At 42.7% G+C, this 21,897-nt stretch overlaps 1 protein-coding gene and 1 long non-coding RNA gene across 3 annotated transcripts; one reads left to right on the forward strand and one right to left on the reverse strand.

Annotated features, from left to right (window-relative positions):
- Positions 1-981: 981 nt before the first annotated feature.
- On the reverse strand, positions 982-2,951 carry LOC145420154 (uncharacterized). The gene is made up of 3 exons (XR_013901462.1): positions 2,834-2,951; positions 1,871-1,957; positions 982-1,731 (listed from the first exon to the last, which is right to left on the reverse strand). It is a non-coding gene; the product is annotated as an uncharacterized LOC145420154 (long non-coding RNA).
- A 65-nt stretch (positions 2,952-3,016) lies between these two features.
- Positions 3,017-20,836, forward strand: LOC113036750 (tumor necrosis factor receptor superfamily member 19-like). Of its 2 annotated transcripts, none has more exons than XM_026193207.2 (10): positions 3,017-3,583; positions 4,379-4,470; positions 4,979-5,092; positions 9,581-9,759; positions 9,856-9,941; positions 16,406-16,570; positions 18,456-18,584; positions 18,698-18,800; positions 19,444-19,643; positions 20,064-20,836. In XM_026193207.2, exons 2-10 carry the CDS (start codon positions 4,405-4,407, stop codon positions 20,066-20,068), a joined length of 1,047 nt encoding a protein of 348 aa, XP_026048992.2. In that variant the 5' UTR covers positions 3,017-3,583; positions 4,379-4,404; the 3' UTR covers positions 20,069-20,836. The 2 variants fall into 2 exon arrangements, with proteins under 2 accessions (XP_026048992.2, XP_026048993.2); XM_026193208.2 differs by having other exon boundaries at positions 3,336-3,583; positions 18,459-18,584.
- Positions 20,837-21,897: the final 1,061 nt, after the last annotated feature.

Consider the following 21,897-nt stretch of genomic DNA (forward strand, 5'->3'; position numbering starts at 1 on the left):
TTTCTTCCTGTTGAAAATGAGTTCTTTCTTCCCACTGTCGCCAAGTATCTTATTGTTCATAGGAGACGTCTGATTGTTGGGGTTTTATTTCTTTTATTATAAGGTCTTTACCTTACAATATAAAGCACCCTGTGGCAAATTTTGTTGTGAGTTGGCACTCTATAAATAAATATTGAATTGAACTAAATCAATACTGCATCAAATTGAATATTCTGTAGAAAATAACAGGATAAAAAGGAAAATTATGAGTTTTTACATGGGTCTTCTGAAGGACTTTGGTATAAATGTGTAATGCAATAATGCTATAGTATAAGAACACAGCAGCGTACACAGTGGTCACCAGAGCTGACTGGTGGAAAAAATTGCTAATATTTGGTGCACACGTTGAAGGATCCCAGCTTAAACAAGAAGAGGATGAGAGCCTGGATACTTGTGGTCCTCCAACAACATCAACATCCTGTCCCAGGATAGAGAGATGTGTAGCTCTCCTTTTCACCTTGAAGTTAATCACCATTTCTGCGGTCTTATTTATTACTTATACATCCAGCCTCTGCAGAACCATCAGAGTCCTTCTGTAGACTGTGTTAAAAGTCTGAGGTGTACAAGGTAAACAGGAATGGAGGCAACACAGCCCCGGTGGAGTTACCGTGCTGCAGATTGTCATATCAGACAGAGCACTGCCCAGTCTCATATGCTGCAACCTGTCTGTTATGTGAACAGTAATCCACAAAATCAGGTACATGTTTAAAGACATTTCCTTTAGAGTCTCCCTCGATAGCAGCAGCTGGATAGTGCTAAATGCACTTTTAAAGGTGTTCCTCTGCAGCATGATAACATCTTCCACTCCCAGATTTTGTCTGTGTGCAGACTGCAGAGGGGCAAAACTAGTCTCTCCAGCACCTCCATCAAATGATGTGAGGTTAACAGTCATTACACCCATATGCTCTCCTGTCATAAATGTGACTGACAATAGTTCTCATCTAGTTTCTTCAGCTGTCTCTAGAATAGAATAGCCCTTTATTGTCATTGTACATGCACCACAAAGTTATGGGTGTAAAATATAAATGGTAAGACAGCAGGAATAAATAACAAGCAGAATGTTTGTGTTTGTTAACAGTCTGAATGGCCCAGGGGAAGAAGCTGCTTGTGAGTCTGGATGTGTGGGATCTCATTGACCTGAGGTGCCAACCAGAGGCCAGGGAGTCAAATAGGTGGTGGGCAGGTTGCAAGGGGTCACCTATGATGGCCCTGGTTTTCCTGAGACAGGAGGATGTGGTGATGGCCTCCAGGGGTGTCAGAGAGATGCTAATGATTTTTACCCTCTGCGTAGGCTTCCTCTTCTCAGTTGTGGCTTCTGCATACCAAACAGCGAGGCAGTAGGAGAGCACGCTCCCCAATCTAGGAGTGGTAGATTAAGGCCAGTTGGTTAGGAAGTCTTTCTTTGATCCAGGAGCAGGTGGCAGGGGGATCTGAAGGTGGGCCAGTTTAGTGGTGAGGACGTCTGGTATTATGGTGTTGAATGCTGAGATGTAGTCCGCAAAGAACATCCTCAAGTAGATCTCCCTGTTCTCCAGATGGCTCAGCTCTCTGTGAAGGCTGATGGTGATGGCATCCTCTGTAGATCAATTTGCTATTCACTCAAAACACTTCATAAGTACTGATGTGAGGGCTATCTGTAGTCATTGAGGCTCTCTATATGAGTCTTTTGGGGATGGAAGTTATGGTGGAGGCCTTCAGACACAGGGAACGGTATTAGAGGATAACAGAGTTGGCTAATTGTTTTCTGGGATAATACTATAAGTGTTATTGTTGAATACTGATTATATTCACTGTACACAGTGTGCACAAAGTCCATGCATTTTTAAATCACCTGCACCAGTAGATGGCGACAGCAGCAAAGCTCCAGGAAGAAAGGTTTGGCTTGCAGTGACGTCTTCCCACAGCTAGAGGACTCAGGCTACAGACACGCAGTGATTTATAGATTTGATGGAAACGAATGAATACAGGCCATAAAAACATGAATCACAGAAATGAGAATATTTTCATGGGACTGCTAACATTAAACTACTACTTAAACTGCTACGTGTGACATCATGAGAAATACTTAACCCAATAACACCAAGTCCATCATATTTAATACATGAGTTTTTGTGAGTTTTTCAGACCTCTGCATTTCTTGACAACCCTTAAAAAATTACACAATACATTTTTAAGCAATACATTGCACAAAAATGCTCTTTTAAAAAACAAAACGAAACAAAACCTCCCTGATACAAATTAAAACCCACCTATGCAAACTGATATTTGAAAAGAAAAACTCTTAGACTGTTCAATAAACACTCCAGATTAAAAAAGAAGAAGAAGAAGAATTTTCTGGCAATTATTTCGTAGTTCAGCCTTTGCAAGGTCAAAGACTTTTACTTTTGGAAAGTACTGCAAGAGAAAGTATTTACTTGCCACATAGACTGCGTGAAGTAATTGGATTACATCTAACATTCAAAGTAACATTTGCAAAGCACACAGTGAGTTTCCTGGAATCGATACACAGCGTGTCCAGACATGTACAGTAATTGGCCACTTTTACTGCAGTGCTGAACTTTTGTCCTCTGTGTCTTTGCCTTGGTTCAGACACACACACCAGTGTGCACACCGCTCACTTTTGTCTACCTCAGGTGGATATACGAACTTTTTGTTTCAGAGTGGGCTTTGGAAAATCAGTTTTCTTCTGGTTGCCACTCTTTTTACAAGTTAACCAACAGTATTAAAAAGAGAGAGAGAAAAAAACAAGGACAATGAAGAAAATAACAGGCTACGTCAAAAGCTCTGAACTCACCGTTAACACCTTCATCTTACATCAGAGAGAGGATTCAAGAGTCGATATTTACACTGAATTACTGCAGTAGTCGCTGTATATCCCCTGAACTCTGCTCTTCCTATTAGATGGATTAAGCACAGGCTCAGCCAATGGTGAAGCAGCACGCTGACATCATAAAATCTGCAGCAGAGATGAGGGCTTAGCAAATAAATAAATGTGGCCAAGTTAGAAGGAGAAAAGCAGGCAGGCTAAACAACTCTGCTGTGTTAACTTTTCCTTTAAACTAGTTTAACGTGTGAGGTCAGAGGGGGCCGTGGGACCACACGGGCCAGCACATAAGGGCAAAGCAAAGGCATCAAATAAAGCACGCACAGACAGAGGGTTTGTAAAACATCTCGATAGAAACCAGCTGAATGGAAACGGTACTACTGATCAGCCTGTGGAGCAGTGTAGGTGTGTGCGTGTGTGTGCGTGAGAGAGAGAGACCGGGTCTTTGATGTAGACAGGCTGATCACAGATCAGATACACGCGCTTCGTATCCAGAAAGCCAACCCCTCTCCCTCCCTCCCTTCCTCTCTCTGCCTTTGATCTCGGTCTGCCCTCGATCCGCAGCGGCTCGGAGTCGAGCCGTGCCGGGCTGGAGGAGCAGCAGCAGCAGCACTGGCATGGTGAGCGGACCGGTGCGGGAAACAGCCCACCACACCTCTCACCGGTCAGCTTTGGACTTCTAAGCGACACTCTGTAATCAGCAGGCCCCGTTTGTAGCAGGTAAGAAGAGCTTTGATGTCGCTTTTAGACGCTCGTAGATAAACGACAGACCGAGCGTTGATTGTATCCACAGGACGGGACAAACCTCGCTTTAAAGGCACGAGACGACTGAAACTCTCAGTCTGTGCACGCGTATTTGGAGAACTTATTCTCCAGTATCCAGTCTATGGTTGCAAAATGTAGTTTTCATTATTTATTTATTTATTTATTTACACACTTTGAAAAGGAAGAAGAAGAATGACACGTCCCTTTTGCAAAGCTGTGGATGCTGTCTTAACAGTTTTCCACATAAAGGAATTTTAATCTTTACTCACACACTGTCCGTATAGTTTTATAGGCTACTTATTTACAATGAACTTGAGCTATATTGGTGTTTATAGTCTGAATATTCAAACGCACAACTTCCATCTTTTTATGTGATATTAAACGGGTTTCCTCCCTCCCTCCCTTCGTGCTGGCATATCTGGTTTCTTTGTGAACTAATTTTCACTTAAATACCCAATAAAAGTGTTTTGTGTTTTTGGTGGGTAAGGTTTGTCCGCCCAGCAAATTTGCATTTAACAAACCTTCAGCAAATCAGTGCTGTTTAAAAGTTTAACCCTGAGCTTGCTTGTATTGGGTGGAGAAGAATCAAATCACATCATTGTGTTGTTTAGTCTCAGATGATTTTACCCAACCAGCCTTTCTTCCTGATAGACTCTGCACTTTTTTCTTTTCTTTTTGTTAGGGTCTATAACTCTATAATAACATACTTGTGCACACTCACTTGTCTGATTGCTGTTTTTGTTCTTTCAGCTTCAAGCTCTGAGTGGCCCATCAAAATGGTTAGGATGCTTCAGAACACCTTCTCACTTGTGCTAACGTTGCATGTCCTGTATTCATCTCTGGTAAGTTTTTTTTAAAAATGTTTGCACAAACTTAAAATGGATAATTTTGCTTTGCATGTCTTGTCTGTTGCAATGTGTGCAAGGGAAGCTGGATGACACGTGAGCCAAATGCTTTCAGCTATTTAAACAGTTTGTATATATTCTGCAAAAGTGAAAAACGGCAGATACACTGCATATGCGTTAAATAGGCGACTGCTCAACCTGTGGGATCAGTAAAATCTTTGCTGAAGAGATTGTCAACCGCTGTCTCTGGGCTTAGCATTCACTGCATTGTTGCTTTTGACTTAGATTCTGCTGCTGAAGCTTTACAGTTTTCCCACAGGGCTCATTCAGGTTCGATCTTATCTCTTCCCTGTAGGATCGAGACTTATTTTCAAACAGGAGTCCCAGGGTTTGAAGGGAAGGGAGGGCGGCCTCCATAAATGATTATGGAATCAGACTGCTTTATCTGTTCTGGATGAAATGCAGGAATCTTCTAACTTTCTCCAAATGATTGTCTCTCATTCAGATTCACGCGAGAGCCGAAGAGCAGACCAGAGAGTGCCGAGAGCAGGAGTACAAGGACCGCTTTGGAAACTGCAAACCCTGCAAGCAGTGTGATGCAGGACAGGAGCTTTCAAAGGTTGGATTTCTTCTAAACTTTTTTGATTTGTCCACAAGAGCGTTTTCCCAAAAAGCAGTGTGTGCCTCGGTTTATTTAAGAAATGGAGAGTGTTGTAATCCATAACAGGTCAGCCGAGTCAGTTTCCCAGAGCTGAACAAAGTTGGCGGGATTTGTGGGGGAAAACTGTTGGTTTATGAAAAGAATGGACATCACTGTTTAGAAAAGTGTATCTTTCCCAGGGAACAGACATTATTTATTACTTCCTGTCTTTCATGCACAAAAACAGCCAAGCTGTTATTAGCTTTTGTAGAACACCGACCCTTCATTAATCAGTCACACCCATACTTTTGACCTTCTGCAGCTGAATGGCTTCCATTGTTTTTCCCCCCATTGCGTCTCGTCCAAACTTATTGTCTTTACTGTTTGAAGGCAGCCATGCCTAAGCTTGCTGCTCTTTCGACTGGGAATACAGTTTTTTCCACCACCTTAGCCACAGGTTTTTTTTGTGTGTGTGTTTGTGTGTGTGCGCTCGCTTTGTACAAACAGGCCTATTTAGTGTCAGTTAAGGCTGGTAAGCAGAGGCTTTCCTCTCTGGCAGCAGCTATGTGCCTACCTACTTCTGCAAGTGTAGGCAGTGATGTAAAAGTGAGTAACTGAATTAATGAGTTTGATTTAATAATGATAGTGGAACACATTAAACCTTGCATATCCCCTTCCCTGCACGCTGGTACGACACAGTAAAAAAACTGAGATAATTAAACCAAAGTTTCTCATTTCTTTGAACACCAAGTCCCCACCTACCTGCTGTTAAAACCCACTGTTTGCATGCAGCGGCCAATCAGAAGGAAGGTGAGGGAAAGGCAAGCTAAAACGGCTTATTTCATACAACGGGAATACTGAAGGGCCACATGACTGATTGTTTTGAGTTATTTTGAATTATGAATCATTCAAAGCTACTCTAGTAGACTCCAAATAAATTGGTCCTGTTTGAAGGGTAATTTCTCTAACACTTTTGTCTTTGTGCTGTTTGATTGATTGATTGATTGATTAATTGACTGATTGATTGATTGATTGATTAAAAAGCAGCACAATTATTATAAAAGCATGTATATTTGACAGCGAACTGTCAAAAGCAAAAATTAAAACTTCCAGACTGCAGGATTTGCTGCAGTAAAAAAAACATTAAAAGCTCTTAAAGTGAAGAATATACTGCACATAAAACATCTGCTAAACTGACTTTACACTTCAAAACATCTTTTAGCACGGACAAAAAACTCTGTATCACCCCCCCCCCCCCCCCCCCCCCGACATCTGTTGCACACATGCATTTAAGTCTGGATCGCCTTTAATCTCAGTGCACACAGACATGCACTCTGTGGTTGCTGATACGCTTCAGTAGTCCTCGTGTTCCCCTGCAGCGTCGACGGGCATGAATGCCGCTAGCCACCCTGGGGTCCTGGTTAATAATTGGCTGCCTCATTCTTTCTCTGAAGGTAGCGGGATGCTGGCTCAAAATGGAAACCTGGGCCTTGCTCTAGGAGAAAGTTTCCCAGAAAAACAACTTTGTGATCTGAGCTCAGACAATCTGTCTGTATTCTCAAAGGCTAGCCTGACTGTCGAGAGGGAAGCAAAAAACTTTTGGAGTCCCTCTGTGCAGCTGCCATAGAGATCTCAGAGGAATGTGGCCCAGTTTGCTCTGGAAGTTTGCCTCTGGAAGCCGCTCTGAGGCTGGCTGACAAACATCAATTAGCTCCTCCACGCTAACTGTTGCTAAAAGAACCACCCATACAGAGGGAGCATCAATTAAAACCAGTTCTCCCTGACGTACTTCACTTCAGGTTTCATTATAGGAGGTTACTTAGTTAAGCTGTGTTGCATCAAGCATGAAGGTGAAGGCGTAAATCGCCTTCCAATGCATGCTGGAAGATTGCCGGGGGCATTAAAAAAGCGAGGCAGGAACACAACTTTGGCATGTCAGCATCTTGTAGAATGTAAGGGAGAGTGTAGCATTTCCTCTGGCCACACTTCTGGGACAAAGGACTTCTGGGTGGCACTGGCTAAAGAGAGGGAGCAACAGGCAGCAGAAGTGTCAGAGTCACAGTGATCGTTGTGTTTAAACAAGCCAGGCTGTAGTAGAGTTTAAACAGAAATAAAGAGAGCGCGTTATGTCCCACACAAAACACCTCTTTCAAGTAGCACGCCGTTGTTTTTCGTTGTGTTCCCGGATCAGATGACTGGCAGAGCCTCCCCGCCCCCCTTGTGATTCCCTCTTAATCTCAGAAATATCTGTGCGTCTGAACTTGCTTCAGGTCCCAGCCAGCACACCCCCAGCACCACCGCCTTCTCTCCCCACACTACAGTGCTGTGTTGTGCTTGGCAGTCTCGCCCAAAGTAGATCAGGAGATAGGGCAGGGAAGCTGGATGTTAAGCATCAGTTTTTCTACGTGTTTTCAGGTGAAAAGCGCACGAGAGAACTTCATGCAAAACTATGGGAGCAGCCACGCTTTGAGGTTTATTTGCTTTAGTTGGGGTTTTTTCCCGTCTTTTTGCACACTACAGTTCAAATAGTTTTCTCCACAGATGATCGCCTTGATGCCCTCAAAAATGTTTTAACAGACTGTTTGTTACATTGCCCTTTTTGGGTATATAATGACTCCCGTCATCACAGATTTCCGCAGCAGAGTGCAGGCTTTCCTTCAGCTGCTGTTCACGTCTCAGTTGGGTCTTTGTTGAGCTTTGTTAGCGAGGATAAAAGAAGAAAGGGACGGCTCCTTGATCAGAGGGGCAGGAACTGGCTCCATTTTCCTTTTGTTTCAGTGCTCTGACCTGCTTGTGTCTTTCGTAGCATCAGCCTTTCCTGCCATGCGGTGCCCCATGGACAGAGCTCGTGCCAGTGCCGGGCTGAGCGAGGACGAATCATCCCGGGGCCCCCTCCTTCATGAAGAAGTGGGTCACAGAACCACTGCGCGAGCGGGCTTGGCCGTGCGTTCTTAAAGATCAGATTCAAGAGTCTCTCTCTCTCGTGGTGTGCAATTGTGGGCAGCCAAATCTTTATCCTGACTTTCCCCCCTCTTTATCACTCATCGGTCACCCACATCCACTCCCCTCCCTGGGTTCCTCTGGTCTGCACGACTAGAGGGGTAAGGCCTTATATGGCGAGTTCACAGCAACAGCTGCAGAAGTCCAGCCTTATGGGTCCACCTCGGGCCAGGCCTTGCCCAGGGGTTCAGTGTCAGGCTCACATGTGTTTGGCTGGAAGCACTAAATTCCTCATCATCTTCTGTCCTGACTCTGTGGTGCCGTCACAAGATCACATCTTAGACTCCAGCCTCCATTTTTATTTCTTGCCAGCACGCTTCGCCAATCCTCCCTCCCGCCAATCATATCTAAACCTTCATCCCACATTCCAACAGGAACGCACGCCCGGCCGGTGAAACGGGACACGGGTGAAGAGAGAAGAGAAGGGAGAAGCCCTGTTTGAAGCTGACCTTCACTTTAATGATATACGAGCACCCCACCCCACCGCTCCCTGTGTGTCTTCCTGGATTTAGATTTCAGTGTGGTAATGCTGGATAACAGGAGGGCAGCTGCTGTGGAGCTGATAATGAATGATCGATGTATGATGTCATTCCCTCGGGGTAACGTCAGCTGTCATGGAAATGTCAGTTTGTCACTGAGGTCTCGCAGAGTCATTTTTAGAGATGTGACACAAAGAGAGGGAGAAAGACGGACAGAGGAAAGAACTGAAACAGTTTTGGCTTCTCCTTAGGAAAACTTTATAATGTTGCTTTAAAATGTTGAAGACTTTTGTGTTTCTACTTTGCCAGCTGATATAAAGACTGGGAAAGTCTTAAAAAACTCACACAAGCAAAAAAAAATATACACATTCAATTCCACACAACCAATAAAATAATAAAATCATATCTTTTAATTTACATTATCCTTATTTTTGCTTCGTTCAGGTGATAATGAAGGGCTTTTTTAGGCATTAGATCATTCACACAGTTGAAGGAAGCTGTGCTTTTTATGTGCACTTTGAATTGCTGAACACAAAAAGAGTATTCATCTTGTTTTCTCCATATACCTCTCCATAATCCTTGCCCCCTTCCTGAAGCGTTTCCTTTGCTTTGCTGGCCTCTCAATCAACGGGGCACTCACTGAGTCTGCTTGGAGTGGGAGTCCCACACAAACGCAGCAATAAACCTGCAATAATACAACAGTGGGTGTCCCCTCCAGCCTTTATTATTCAAATGCATGGCCTTTCTGGGTCTTGCAGCGGAAGGCTACTCATTCATACTGACAGAGTCAGGGAGCTTATTGCCAGTGTAAGATGGACTCTCAAAAGAGGCAGGCCACTGTTCTCGTCTGATCCCGCGAGCCAAGATCGTTCTTTAATTCCAGACCCCCGGTAGTCCGCATTCAAGCCCTCTTTTCACCAGCTGCACATCACCCCAAACCAACAACCCCACCTCTTAGCCGGTGTATTTCTCCCATTAATCCTTCCAGGAATGTGGCTTTGGTTATGGAGAGGATGCCCGGTGTGTGCCCTGTCGGAGCAGTCGCTTCAAAGAGGACCGGAGCCTGCAGAAGTGCAAACCCTGCCTGGACTGTGGACTCATCAACCGCTTCCAGAAGGGCAACTGCTCCACCACGAGCAACGCCGTGTGTGGCGACTGCCTGCCAGGGTGAGAGGACGCATCTTGCTGGTCAGTTTTACGAAAACCTACACGTTAATGGCATCTGTTTCGGTTAACAAACATTTGATTTTGTGTCTTGCACAGATATTACAGGAAGACAAAACTAAGCGGTTTCCAGGACATGGAGTGCATACCTTGTGGAGACCCTCCACCTCCTTATGAGCCCAACTGTAAGCACCTTTGCTTTCTCTGACCTCCTCTAACAGTTGGACTAACACGAGTGGGAGATTTTGTCCACTGTTCTCATGAACACACCCCATTCATTCCTAACTCACAATAGACGATGTTTTAACATGAAACAACAGGGATACAATAGTCCAAAAGCAAACATCATCCTCCATGACAAACTTTTGAACTCCTTGCCAAACTGCTGCTGGAACCAAAAAAAAAAGGTGCCGGGCACGCACATGCCAGCACACGGTAGTGGAGTAACCAGCACTGCAGCCATATTTCATTCACCAGCCCTCGCTGAGCCGGCCAGCTACGCTATATGTGCAAATAAATGCTTGGATTTACAAGCTGAGCAGTTGAAAAGCTGAGTAGCATAATAGTGGATTTGCCAACAGTGGATTATATTAGTTCAGAGCATGTCACTCATTAAAAAAAAATCTGTTTGGATTAAATGCGCAAACTTCCTTAAACAAAAACCCAACGGCGTTCCTAATAACGACCCTAATTTTCTTTCTCTTTGTCCCAGCACCAAAGTAAACATGTCTGCAGGAGTGTGCCGCTTCGAGCAGCATCATTTATTTCCATTATGCAAAAAAACCCCAAAAAACAAGGAGGTGTGCTCCGATGCATTCACAAAGCATTGTGGGCTTGCATTCATGTAGGCTGCAGATCCAATTAACTTCTTTCTTCTGGCCTTTGTAAGTAGTTAAGTGCAACCTTATGATTTCACGTTTCCACATAAACCCAACAGGCGAGTGAACTTATACCTTTTGGTAATTGAGTGTGACTTCCTGATGGCGGAGGATACGGCAGCTGTTTCCAACAAGGCTTTTTTTTTTTGGCAACAAGAACATCGGGGCTGTTCAAGCCAGAGTTAACACCCCTGTGTCAAATAAACGAGGACAGCTCTGGGAAAACTCTTAAAAAGGGAAAAAAAAAACAGAAAAACTTTTTTAAACTTTGCGCACGAGCCCCAGGTGTAAAGAAGAGTCGCTTCATCGGATCGTCTGCTCCCGGTTGGGTTTTTCATCTTTGTATCTCTGTCGGTGTAGCGCGTGTAATGAGCGCTGGCCTTGGGGCAGCCCCCCTCCCCGTCTGCACGTTCGTCCATCTGCGCAGCTCCCCGTTTTGATAATAGTGCAGCCCCCGTGAAACAAAATGGCCATTGTGTCTGAGAACATAGCTGGTAGTTAGCTCCTACAGAGACTCTCAGTGGAACATTTCCAAATGTTTGAAAATCTCGCCCCCCTTCCCTGCCTCCACCTCTGCCTCCAGTGTTATCTTGAGCAGGGTGGTGAAAACTTAAAGGGCAGATCATTCTAATAGGCCACACTGGGCCCAGGGGCTGGTGGTGGTGGTGGGGGTAAAGGTGCAGCTGTGCAGGGGAGGTATGCTGCCGTCTGTGGTGGACTGTAAATCTCAAACCGCTCCTTTCTTCTCCTCCCTTTTTCTTTTATGCCCCCCCACCCCCACCCCCACCTCCCCCAGTGGCTTCTTGGAGCTGAGTTAAAAATGAGGTTGTGTTTTATGGATTCCCTTCAGCCTCTTTAATGCGTTTCATCTGCTGAAGTTCTTCACTGTCACGGTAGATCTCAGAGACTAACACACGGGCGTGCAGACAGATACGTGTGCACGCGCGCACACATACACACACTTGTTGAAGGAATGCTACCTGCTCTTTGTGCCTTGTCCCGGTATCACATTTATTACAGTGTCAGAAAGGATTTAGAGCGAGTCAGACGGGAATTTGATCCTTATTTTTATTCAGAGAACAGAGAAACAGTGCCGTCAGCTATAAACCACAGTTATATTATTAGGTATATTTGAGGCAGGTTGGAAAAACTGTGCTAATATTACTACTTCCTGATAGTGCTACTACACACACTCACTTGCCACTTCAATAGGTACAGCTTGCTAATAACAGGCTGGTCCCTCTTTTGCCTTCAGAACAGCTGTAAGCCTTTGTGGCACAGATTCAACAAGGTGCAGGAAACAGATTTTGGTCCAATCTCCCACTGGAAACATCACAAAGGTGCTGTATTAGATTGAGATCTGGTGACTGTGGAGGACATCTGAGTACAGTGACGTGAACATGGTCAGCAAGAATACTTTAGTAGGCTGTGGTGTTTAAGCAATGCTCAGCTAGTGCTTAAGTATGTCAAGGAAATATCCCTGAACAATTACACCACCAGCAGCCTGATCTGTCGATTCAAGGGAGAGTGGATGGATGCTTTCATGTTGTTTACTCCAGATTCTGACCCCACCATCTGAATGTTGCAGCAGAAATTGGGAAAATGCCACCCTGTCTGATGAGTCTCATTGCATGTAGCCTCAGTTTTCTGTTCTAAGCTGACAGGAGTGACATCCATTGTGATGGCAGTCCTATTTAGAAATTCATAATGCTAGAGAAAAAAAACAGAGCTTATAGATATATGTCATTAGCATATTTCTCTACCTTAAATTTTATACCACATAACATGTTTAGACTCTGATAGAGCTCCATTGTAAAAGCATTCAGGCGTTTTGACAGCTCCCAATTAAATACTCCAAAACTTTCGTTCAGCTCTACTAAAGAAGCTCTTAAAATAGTGTTCATAGACGGTCAAAGAGCCTTCAGAGGTGTAAAGAAGTGCTTCTTTTATTTGGACTTTGTGGCATTCCATAAAGTCAGCAGGCTATGAAAGGCTGTGGTTTATTGGTCTGGTTTGTATGCAGATAATATCAGCAGGTGAGCTCTCTTCAATGGACCAGTGTTGGTCTGTGTTTGCTGCAGCTGCTGCGTCTCCGATAACAGGCTGGCTTGTGATGCTCGCTTCGGATGAGCTGAATTTGACCATGACAATGAAGGCAGAGTTTAAACATAACGGTCAGACGTCAGATACAGTACAGAGAGATTATTGGCATAACTCTCACAAAACACAAACATGCTGATATTTCAGCTTGTCAGTGTCAGTGTGGGGTGAGGAATATATATTTTACCAATGGCATACAGTACTGTGCAAAAGTCTTGAGCTACCCCTCATTTCTTTATATTTTCATAGGAAATTTGGGGAAGAAGGTGTTTGCAGTGTGTTTAGGATCATTGCCATATTGAAAAAGTGAAGCTGTTGTCAATCAGTTTTTTTCTAATTGGTACTGCATGGTAGATTAAAATCTGAGGGCTGAAATGTAGTCCCAAACCATTTCTTGACGGCCAATGCGGCCATTTCTGATAAAGCTTCAGTGAACAGTAGATGATCAACTGAAGTGACAGATGTATCACTCAGGTCCTGCGTGAGGCCTTTTTTTTTTTTTTTTGTATTTCTTAAGGTTACGGCTTTTTGATCTGCTGTAGATTTCCGTTTGTCCCTCAATCTGTGCTGTCATTCGCATTTTTCACAGATTCAGCTAAAGATACTGGAACAAATTGTGTTTTTGCCACAGGTCAGCAGTAACAAGTAATGTTCTTTGCCAAGTTGTTTGTTATGTATGGGCACAAGGCTGGTTCATGCCTTGAATTAGGTGCTTGAATGATTGACAGGTCAGCATTAGGTGGCTTAACAAACAGAAACAAAACAATCCTCTGAAAATGGTCAGGTAGAAGGAGTGGACTGAACATGAGTAAACGTAACTGAAAAAGCAGCCAATGTCCAAAGAAAAACTTCAGAAAGCCTGAAGGACTATTGTTTGACATCACATCAAAGTCTGGCTCCTTATTTGCATATTAAAACCACTATTTTAGAAAACTGGCCAGATATAAACAAATGGTCTTACTGTAAGTAATCAGCTGGGTGCTTTAATGGCAATAATGATTAGATTATGAAAAAAAAAATACTAATAGGCACTTTGAAGCTGTACATCTATTTACACTTTTTTTCCAGGTAAAAAACTATTTCCTACCAAATACCCTTTCAATGAAAACCTTTGAATCCATCAGGTAACATGAACTTTGAATCCAGCTGTAACCACTGTTCAAATGTCTATTTTGTAAAAGTCTGCAAATGAGAAATTACATTAATAGTGCCTCAGTTGCATATTTAAACAAACAAAAATCACTAAACATAGAATATAATGTAAATAGTCAAGTGTGCAAATTTTTATTGGGATGTGTTATCCCATTTGTCTCCGCTGTCATTTAGTGTTTATTGATGCCGGAGCAGGATTGAATGCTTCACTTCACACAAAGTCTTTAGGCACAAAATCCCCTAAATAAAGTGCATTTTAGATTTTTTAATAACAAGCAATAAGTCATGTTTCTGACATTATGCTCTTTTCTGTGCTTATCTCAAACGTATCCTTTACTCTGCCCCCTCGGTCAAACTGAGTATTGTAACTCCGCTTGGCGTTACAATACTTATTATTTTAGTTGGTCTCTTTTTCTCCCCCCCTTTTTTTAAAGGAATGTTAAAATACCCCTATCCCCTATCTGTCTGCATTAAAGAAAAAAAAAAACCTTCACAAAGTTAAATGTTTACATTGCATAACAAAGAGCTCTTGGAAGTGAAAAGGCTCAAACCAGCTGTCTGTATGATTAATATACTGAAAGCAAACAGCAAAGTTTTCTCAAACAAATGTCATTCATTATATTTGCCATACTTTTCAGTATGCTTTGTGGACAGTAATGCTAAGCTAGTTGCACGTGTTCTCAGAGATAAGTTTATTCCAATCACACTGCTTTTGTTTTTTTGTTCACCTCTTCTTAAAGCTGCAGACTAATGTGGAGACGTGCAGCTTACATGCTACACATGTTACCCAGTCTCCTGATATCTGTACCCAGGATGTCTGTGCCACACTGTTTCTGTGTATTGCTGTGATTAAAATCTGGAGAGGATTGAGAACGTGCTGCTGCAGACGTGCTTAGTTTTATAACCCTGCTAAATTTACATGGGTTAAGAAAAAATGTTGCCTAACCTTAAAAAAACAAAACAAAACAGCGTTTAGAAAGAAAAGGTGCAGCAAACTTGTTTTTATTATGTGTTGCAAATCAGGTTTAAAAACTACTGCTTTTAAAAATCTGCCAAATCAAATATCCTCGGCAACCTTGTGTGATTAACATTTGGGATAAATAACACACATAAGAGTTCAACATTTAAAACCAAATTTTAAGTTTGTTTTGCAATTTTTGGTTGTTTGTTTGTTTCTCTATCAAAGTATAAATCCTAAAGCCAACATATTTTTATCTGCTAATAAGGCTAAAGATTCAAATAATTTCAGAAAGTTGCAAAAAAAAGCTTCAGACTCCTCTTCACGCTTGGTTTTTGACAGTTTTTTCTACTCTTTGCTCTGTATGATGTCAGAGTGTTGATATGCCTAATTTGGTCATTTCTGGCACAGCAGCCCCACCCACCTCCCTGTTCAAATTATTGTTTATTTGCGGCAGCCAATCAGGAGGAACGTGGCTCACAGAGAGAAAAAATGGAGCTCAAATGGCTTGTTTCACATGTAAGATCTAATATCCCTGTGTTGGTGTTGTTCCTACATCATCAGAATAATGTTGGTCAAGGATCAACATTGTCTGGTCATTCACTTAGCATTAGCCAGAAAGTTAGCAATGACTTTACTTTCCTGCTTTGGTGGTCGACTGTGTGTAGCAACTAGTTGAGAAAATACAGGGACACTCAGCAGGTAAGCAGACAGACATTTTTGCTTGGGAGTCGGCAAAAGGGCAAAATAAAAAGCTTCAAAACTGACAGTTACTGTTAAGTGTATGCTAATGCTACAGCTCTGTCTATTGTTTGCTTCCGTGTTTGCACAAAGTGGCCAAAAATACCACATAAAGCAGCTTTAAACAGCGTTAGAAAACACATAGAAGTTTTCAGTCTAGCTGCTCTTACCGTAGTTTACATTTGGAGCCTATATTTTATCTATATCTGTGGGGTGTTGAGAAGGATAATTATACATAGCAGGAGCCATTTTTTTTTTCCAAACAGCATTAATCCACATTATACGCTGATGTTCTGCATGTGTGGGAACTTGAGCTGCATTCTTTGTAAGCCTGCCCTATCCGTATGAGTTTTTGTCTTTGTGTTAAAGGTCACGAAGGTGGGTACACACACTGACATCACATTTCCCCTCAGGAAGGAGGACTGTAATGCCACGCTCACACACTCAGTGACACAACATTAAGCTTTCCCTCTGCCACATACACACTCCTATGTGCCCAGTATATCCACCTCTTGATTTAAAAGCTGTTAGGGCAGCCTGAGGGTAGAGGGGGGGAAACGACTGTAAATCATCTTCTGCAGAGTATGAAGCAGAGGCAGATGAAAGAATTTAACATGGAGTCTTTTCTCTTTGAACTCTACTTTTTTCATTAGCATGGAGATTACTGACTTGAGGCAAATAAAAGTTGATAGGCTGAGAACTCTTTTAAGAAAAAGGTATTATCCTCATATTTGTCGTCGTTGTTTTAACCCTTTTTTGTGTCTGATACCTTGCTGGTAAACTGTACTTCACATTTGTCTCCTTTCTATTTCCTCGGCAGGCAGCGGGCGTGTGAATCTGGTGCCGCTGCCCTCGGTAGTGACCAGTCCACGGGACATGGCTCTGGCTGCGGTCATCTGCAGCGCTCTTGCTACAGTGCTGCTGGCCCTGCTCGTTCTGTGTGTCATCTACTGCAAGAGGCAGCTGCTGGAGAAGAAGCCCAGCGGTGAGTCCCGATGCTCTGAAGCCGCATGTGTCACATTTTCTTGTGTCCAAAATAACCATCGGAATAAGAGCTGGAACTTAATGAGCGTGGTTGTGGCAGATGTGTAAAGTAAGATTAAAGTTTTAGTGCAAGAACGTTTTCATGCACCTTGACAACATAGCAAGCATTGGACTTTGAACGCCCGCATCAGGTGCTGAACTTTCAGGGCACAGTAAAATTTCTAGTTCGATATGTACTCTAGTCAGGCGTTCCAAAAACAAAGGAAAGCTCATCAGTGTTCCAAAACGTATTTAGTTATACAACATCAAACAGTGTAGATAAGATGGCGATAAGTTATCTCAAACGTGTGCTTTAAGACGTGCCGAGAGGGCAGCTATGTGGAAGCTGGAGTCTGTAGTCCTTACACAACGTAATCAGAGGTTTACACACCCCTTTTGGGCATGAATGTCGTGGTTATTTTTGGCTATTTATGGTTATTTTGCACTGTTCTTTTCCCAGTTGCACAGCATGCAGCCATGTGATTTAAAAAAACAAGACTTGGATGCACAAGTTTGAAATTATTTTGGATTTTTGGTAGTTTCTTTTTGCCAGCATAAAAAGGATTTGCTTGATAGCACTCAGTGGATTGACCAATATTCAGAACAATGGGAAAGTCCAAGGAACTCGGTGAAGATCTAAGATTTAGACAAGTAGGGAAGGTCTCTTTGAGGTATTTCTAAACAACTGCAGGTTTTAAGATCATCAGTTCAAATAACTGTACGAGTAGATCCTCGTGCTCTTCTGAAGTTTGCAGCTGCCCACATGGACAAGTCTTCTAGGGAAAGGTTTTATTGTCAGATGAGACAAAGATTGAGCTGTTTGGCCACAATGACGAGAGATATGTTTAGAAGAGTAAAGGTGAGGGTTTCAAACTTAAGAACACTGTATAAACTGTCAAGCATAATAGTGGTAGCTTCAGCTTTACCTCAAATAAACAGCTAAACATTTAAAACTTGGGCACAGTTGGGTGTTTGAACAGGACAATGATTCCAAACGCACATCAGAACTGGTTTTGGGATAAAGCAGGCGCACATTAAGCTGTGAACTATGGTAAAAGCCAGGTCCGTACCAGCAACTCATTTGAATGGATTTAAATTCAAACTTGTGCACCCAATTCCTGGTCTTGAACGTCGTTAAAGATGTATGCAATCCAACCTGGAAAAAGAACAAAGAAATATTCTGCATATGAAGGGACTCCATAGCTGTAAATAAGGCAGCTGTATGAACATGCCATTGCTCCTTTTAGCTCTAAGAACAGGGTGCAGTGTTGAGCTTTATCAAACCCTGATGTTGCATATTTGTGGAATTCTTGAGTCCAAAAATGCCTCAATATGTGAAACGTCCCCAGGCAAAGAATTAATGACATCACGTTTCCCTTGCTGTGCTTGCTCCAAACAAAGAGTGCGGTAGAAGTTACCAAGGAGGTACCAGTTGTGTATTGTTTTTTTGGTTTTTCATACTTGTGTGATGTAAAGTGAGTTAATTATTTCATCAGTAGTTTCAGCCAGTAGAAACACGAACCCCGCCCTTCACTCCAGCGAAATGCTAACAGTTGTTTTTTTAAATTATACAAAGGAATTTTAATTGGTCTTATGGACCCGAGGGTTGTAAGGCATTTCCCAACGCATAAGAGAGCATGTAAATTTAGTAGATAAACACTTCGGTTGGAGCTGGAAGGATTTCACCTGACAGAAGTCATAATACGAGCAAAGTTGTACCACACTGGTTTCTATAATTAGTCTTAAAAGTCCCACCTTTTATTTGGTAGTTCTCAATCGAGGTAATAATGCTGTTATAAAAGTTTCACAGTCATTACTTAATCTGTCATCTCTGTGTGTTTCCTCAGCAGCTTCTCTGAGGTCTCAGGACTGTCCCTACCGCGGAGCAGAGCTCTCCTGCCTGGACGCCCGCTGGCTCCATGACTTTCCACAGAGACCTTGCTGCCAGTGTCACCTGAGCCCCGGACACACCTGTGGTAGGCTGCGGTTCACATCAAAGGGATTTTGCACTGAAATCGACAGACAATGACTACAAACGCTGGGTGAATTTCTGTTTGTGTAAAGTTGTGTCCCTGTGTGTGCTGTTCAGGTCCCGTCCATCTAATCCCGTCTCTGTGCTGCGATGAGAGCTGCAGTCTGGGCCGCAGCCAGGGTAACAGTCCTTTCCAGTCCCAGATGAGTCTCAGTGAAGGGTGAGGATAAAAAAATACAACTGATATTTTAAGAGAGTTTTTTGGGGTTGTTTTTTTTTTTTTTACAGCACAAAGAGTAACTAGCTGAGGTTAAGATGCTGCTGCTGAGTAACTCCATATTACTTGCATTACATTAAAGCTTATGATAACATGCTTGGTTTGGTTAACACCTTTATCCAAACATTTGTCAGCACAGACAGAAATGACTAAGAAACCAGCAGTGTTTGCACTACTTGGCTCTGCTGAGTGGCTAGTAGCTAAATTCAACATTAAAGCTCATGTCCAGCTCTGCATTTTTATTCTTTATTCTCTACCAGACTAAATGTGCATGATTCACAGTTCAAAACAAGATTTTTAGCTACTCTCTCTTTAACCTTTCTACTGATTGGTTGCCCCTTGCAAACAGAATGTCTGATAATCAGGTGGGTGGAGCTTCAGAGTAGGCTAGTCAGCTGCAACATTGGTACCCTTCTGCTTTACCGCCTCAGGCCCAACGTTCTATTTTCAGGTGTTTCAACGAGGTGTTGCAGATACAATTTAAATGACACCTTTGAAGTGCTGACAGCATGCAGAAGCCACAGGGTGTGGCTGCAGACAGATTTGGGATGATATTAACTACAATTTTCTTAATTATGCTTCCCAGAAATGCAAACATGGACGAGGAGCTGGAAGGACATCCCGAGGCCGTCTGTAGGGCTGAGTATTTTGATGAACCTGCAGAAGGACCTGGGGCGGTGGGAGAAGAGGAGGATGAGGGGGAAAGGTGCGGGTTGAGGGACAAATCCCCTGAGAGGAGCTCACGGAGCTGCAGTGAAGCTGTGACAGATGTATCGACTCAGGAAGGTGAGGCAATATTAGCTCAATTCCTCTTTCAGAGAAGAAAACCAGAAACACTGATAGATTTTTTTTTAATTGGATAAAAAAAATTAAATTCTTCATGTTTTATTGGTGTATTAACTCACTTGCTTGTGCAAAGAAAAAAAATCACATGGCCTCTCCCATGATTTAAAACACAGGCTCGGTATGAAATAAATCCCATAATCCCTGCTGAGAGTTAGAAGCTGTTCATCAACTGCTCTCAAACTCACGGCTTGCCTTTTTATAGCCTTGGACGCGACTCTGTGTCCATGAGGAGCAGCTGGTAAATAAAGTTCTTTGATGTAGACAAGACTGTCCTGTTTTAAGTCAGGTTCTTGGCTGGGCGAGGGTAGATACGTTACTAATCACTGCGTGTCTGCATTCCTCTTCCTGCTCTCTTTCCAGGATGACATAGATTTCTTTGGCTTGTGTTCCACCCTTGAACCACCCTGGACTCGACAACAGCCGTGGCCGGATCCTGTCTCGGATTTCTCACTAGTTCACCCCCATCAAACACAAAAAAACAAAAAACACCGCAACCACCACTACATACACCCAGACAACCAGTGTGGCCACTCTGCCCACTTCAGAGCCCTCCATCTACCAGAACATGTGCTTACATGCAAACAAAAGCATAGAGACTGTGAATTCGTTGACCCAGAAGGTAAAAATCATATGAAGTTCAAATGTCGACCTATTACTGCGGAGCGCAGTGAATCAAAATGAGCCTCTGCTCTGCATCGAGAATGTCTTGCATCTTCATGTGTAAGAGAACAAGCAAACAAACAAACAAAAAAACTGTACCGCTCATTTAGCAGCTGGTGTTATGAAGCTTTTGTGTGTAAAGTTTGAAGTGTGACGAAAAGTGTCAAAAGTGATTATGTTGCACATTGAAGACAATCTTGATAATATGGAACAAGTTAAGATGAGGAATGTCTAAGTGATAAATGTGTTGTAGATACTGTAAGATAGTAAATAGGTCAATATTTTTGTAACATAGGCATCATGTATGTCCCCCTCCCATGCACCCAGTTATGACGATGGTTGCGTTTGGTCACTTCCATGTGCCATTTTTGTAAATAAACCACTTGAACATGTTTACATACATTCTGTCATCATCTTTATTTTTTGTTAAATGTAAAAATTCTTTAATGAAATTAAAAAGTCAGTCATATGGATGAAGTTCTGAGGTCTTTTTTTAAAATCAATAACTACGAACTCATAGTATGTACTGCGCTGCTTTGAATCGGTCACTCACTCGTGTGATAATAGACTTCTCTGCATTGAATCATTACTTGTTAATCTCTGGTTCCCTTTCATAGCACATCTTTTGTTCTGTCTTCCTCCGCTCACCCCAACCAGTTGCAGCAGGTGGCCGCCCCTCCCTGAGCCTGCTTCTGCTAAAGGCTTCTTCCTGTTAAAAGGGAGTTTTTCCTTTCCACTTGCACCAGCGTTTGCTCATAGGGAGTCATATGATTGTTGGGTTTTTCTCTGTTGTATTATTGTAGGGCCTCAAGGTGACTGTTGTTGTAATTTGGGGTAGTATGAATAAAATTGAACTGAACTGAATGTTGCTAAAGAATCAGTACTAATAAGACCAGGCAACATTTTCCAGTTTATTATATAATTTTGGTGATCCCAATGCGAACTGTAGCCTCAGTGTCCTGTTCTTAGCTGATGAGTGTCACCTGGTGTGGTCTCCTGTAGTCCATATGCTTCAAAGTTCCCGTGTTGTTACAACCAAAGTATGCAGATGAGCAGTTACTTGTTGCCTTCCTATCAACTCGGTCTCCTATGACATCATCAAGGCATTTTCATCCAGAGAGCTGCCACTCACTGGATATCTTTCTTGTCAGACGAGTCTCTGTAAACCAGTTCAAAGTCACATAACTCACCTTTATTCCCCATCCTGATGCTCAGTTTGAACTTCAGCAGGATCCAGTCTGAATGGAGTGCTGCCATGAAACTGGCTGATCAGATTTTTTGTGTTAACCAGCAGATTAACAGGTAAGTGTATATTGCCATCTATCTTCTAATTTAAAAAAAAAACATTTTATAAATATGACGGCTGATCACCACAGAAAAAAAAAATCACTAAAGAATGATTTAATCTAAACATCTTATGTTTCTTCCAAAGCCATCTGTGCAGGCGGCGTAGCACTCAGTGTGACAAGTCAACTTGTTTTGATGCCTAAAATTACACTAACATCAATACTGGGGCTGCACTTCAGTTACATTT

This window comes from Astatotilapia calliptera, chromosome 14, assembly GCF_964374335.1.
Source record: "Astatotilapia calliptera chromosome 14, fAstCal68.1, whole genome shotgun sequence".
Lineage (NCBI taxonomy): Eukaryota > Metazoa > Chordata > Actinopteri > Cichliformes > Cichlidae > Astatotilapia > Astatotilapia calliptera.

Excerpts from the sequence above, each read along its gene's own strand:
- LOC113036750 (XM_026193207.2), top strand. The coding sequence starts at position 4,405 with ATGGTTAGGATGCTTCAGAACACCTTCTCACTTGTGCTAACGTTGCAT. Across the intron at positions 4,471-4,978 it reads ATGTCCTGTATTCATCTCTG|ATTCACGCGAGAGCCGAAGA; the intron begins GTAAGTTTTTTT and ends TCTCTCATTCAG. Across the intron at positions 9,942-16,405 it reads ACCTCCTTATGAGCCCAACT|GCAGCGGGCGTGTGAATCTG; the intron begins GTAAGCACCTTT and ends TTTCCTCGGCAG.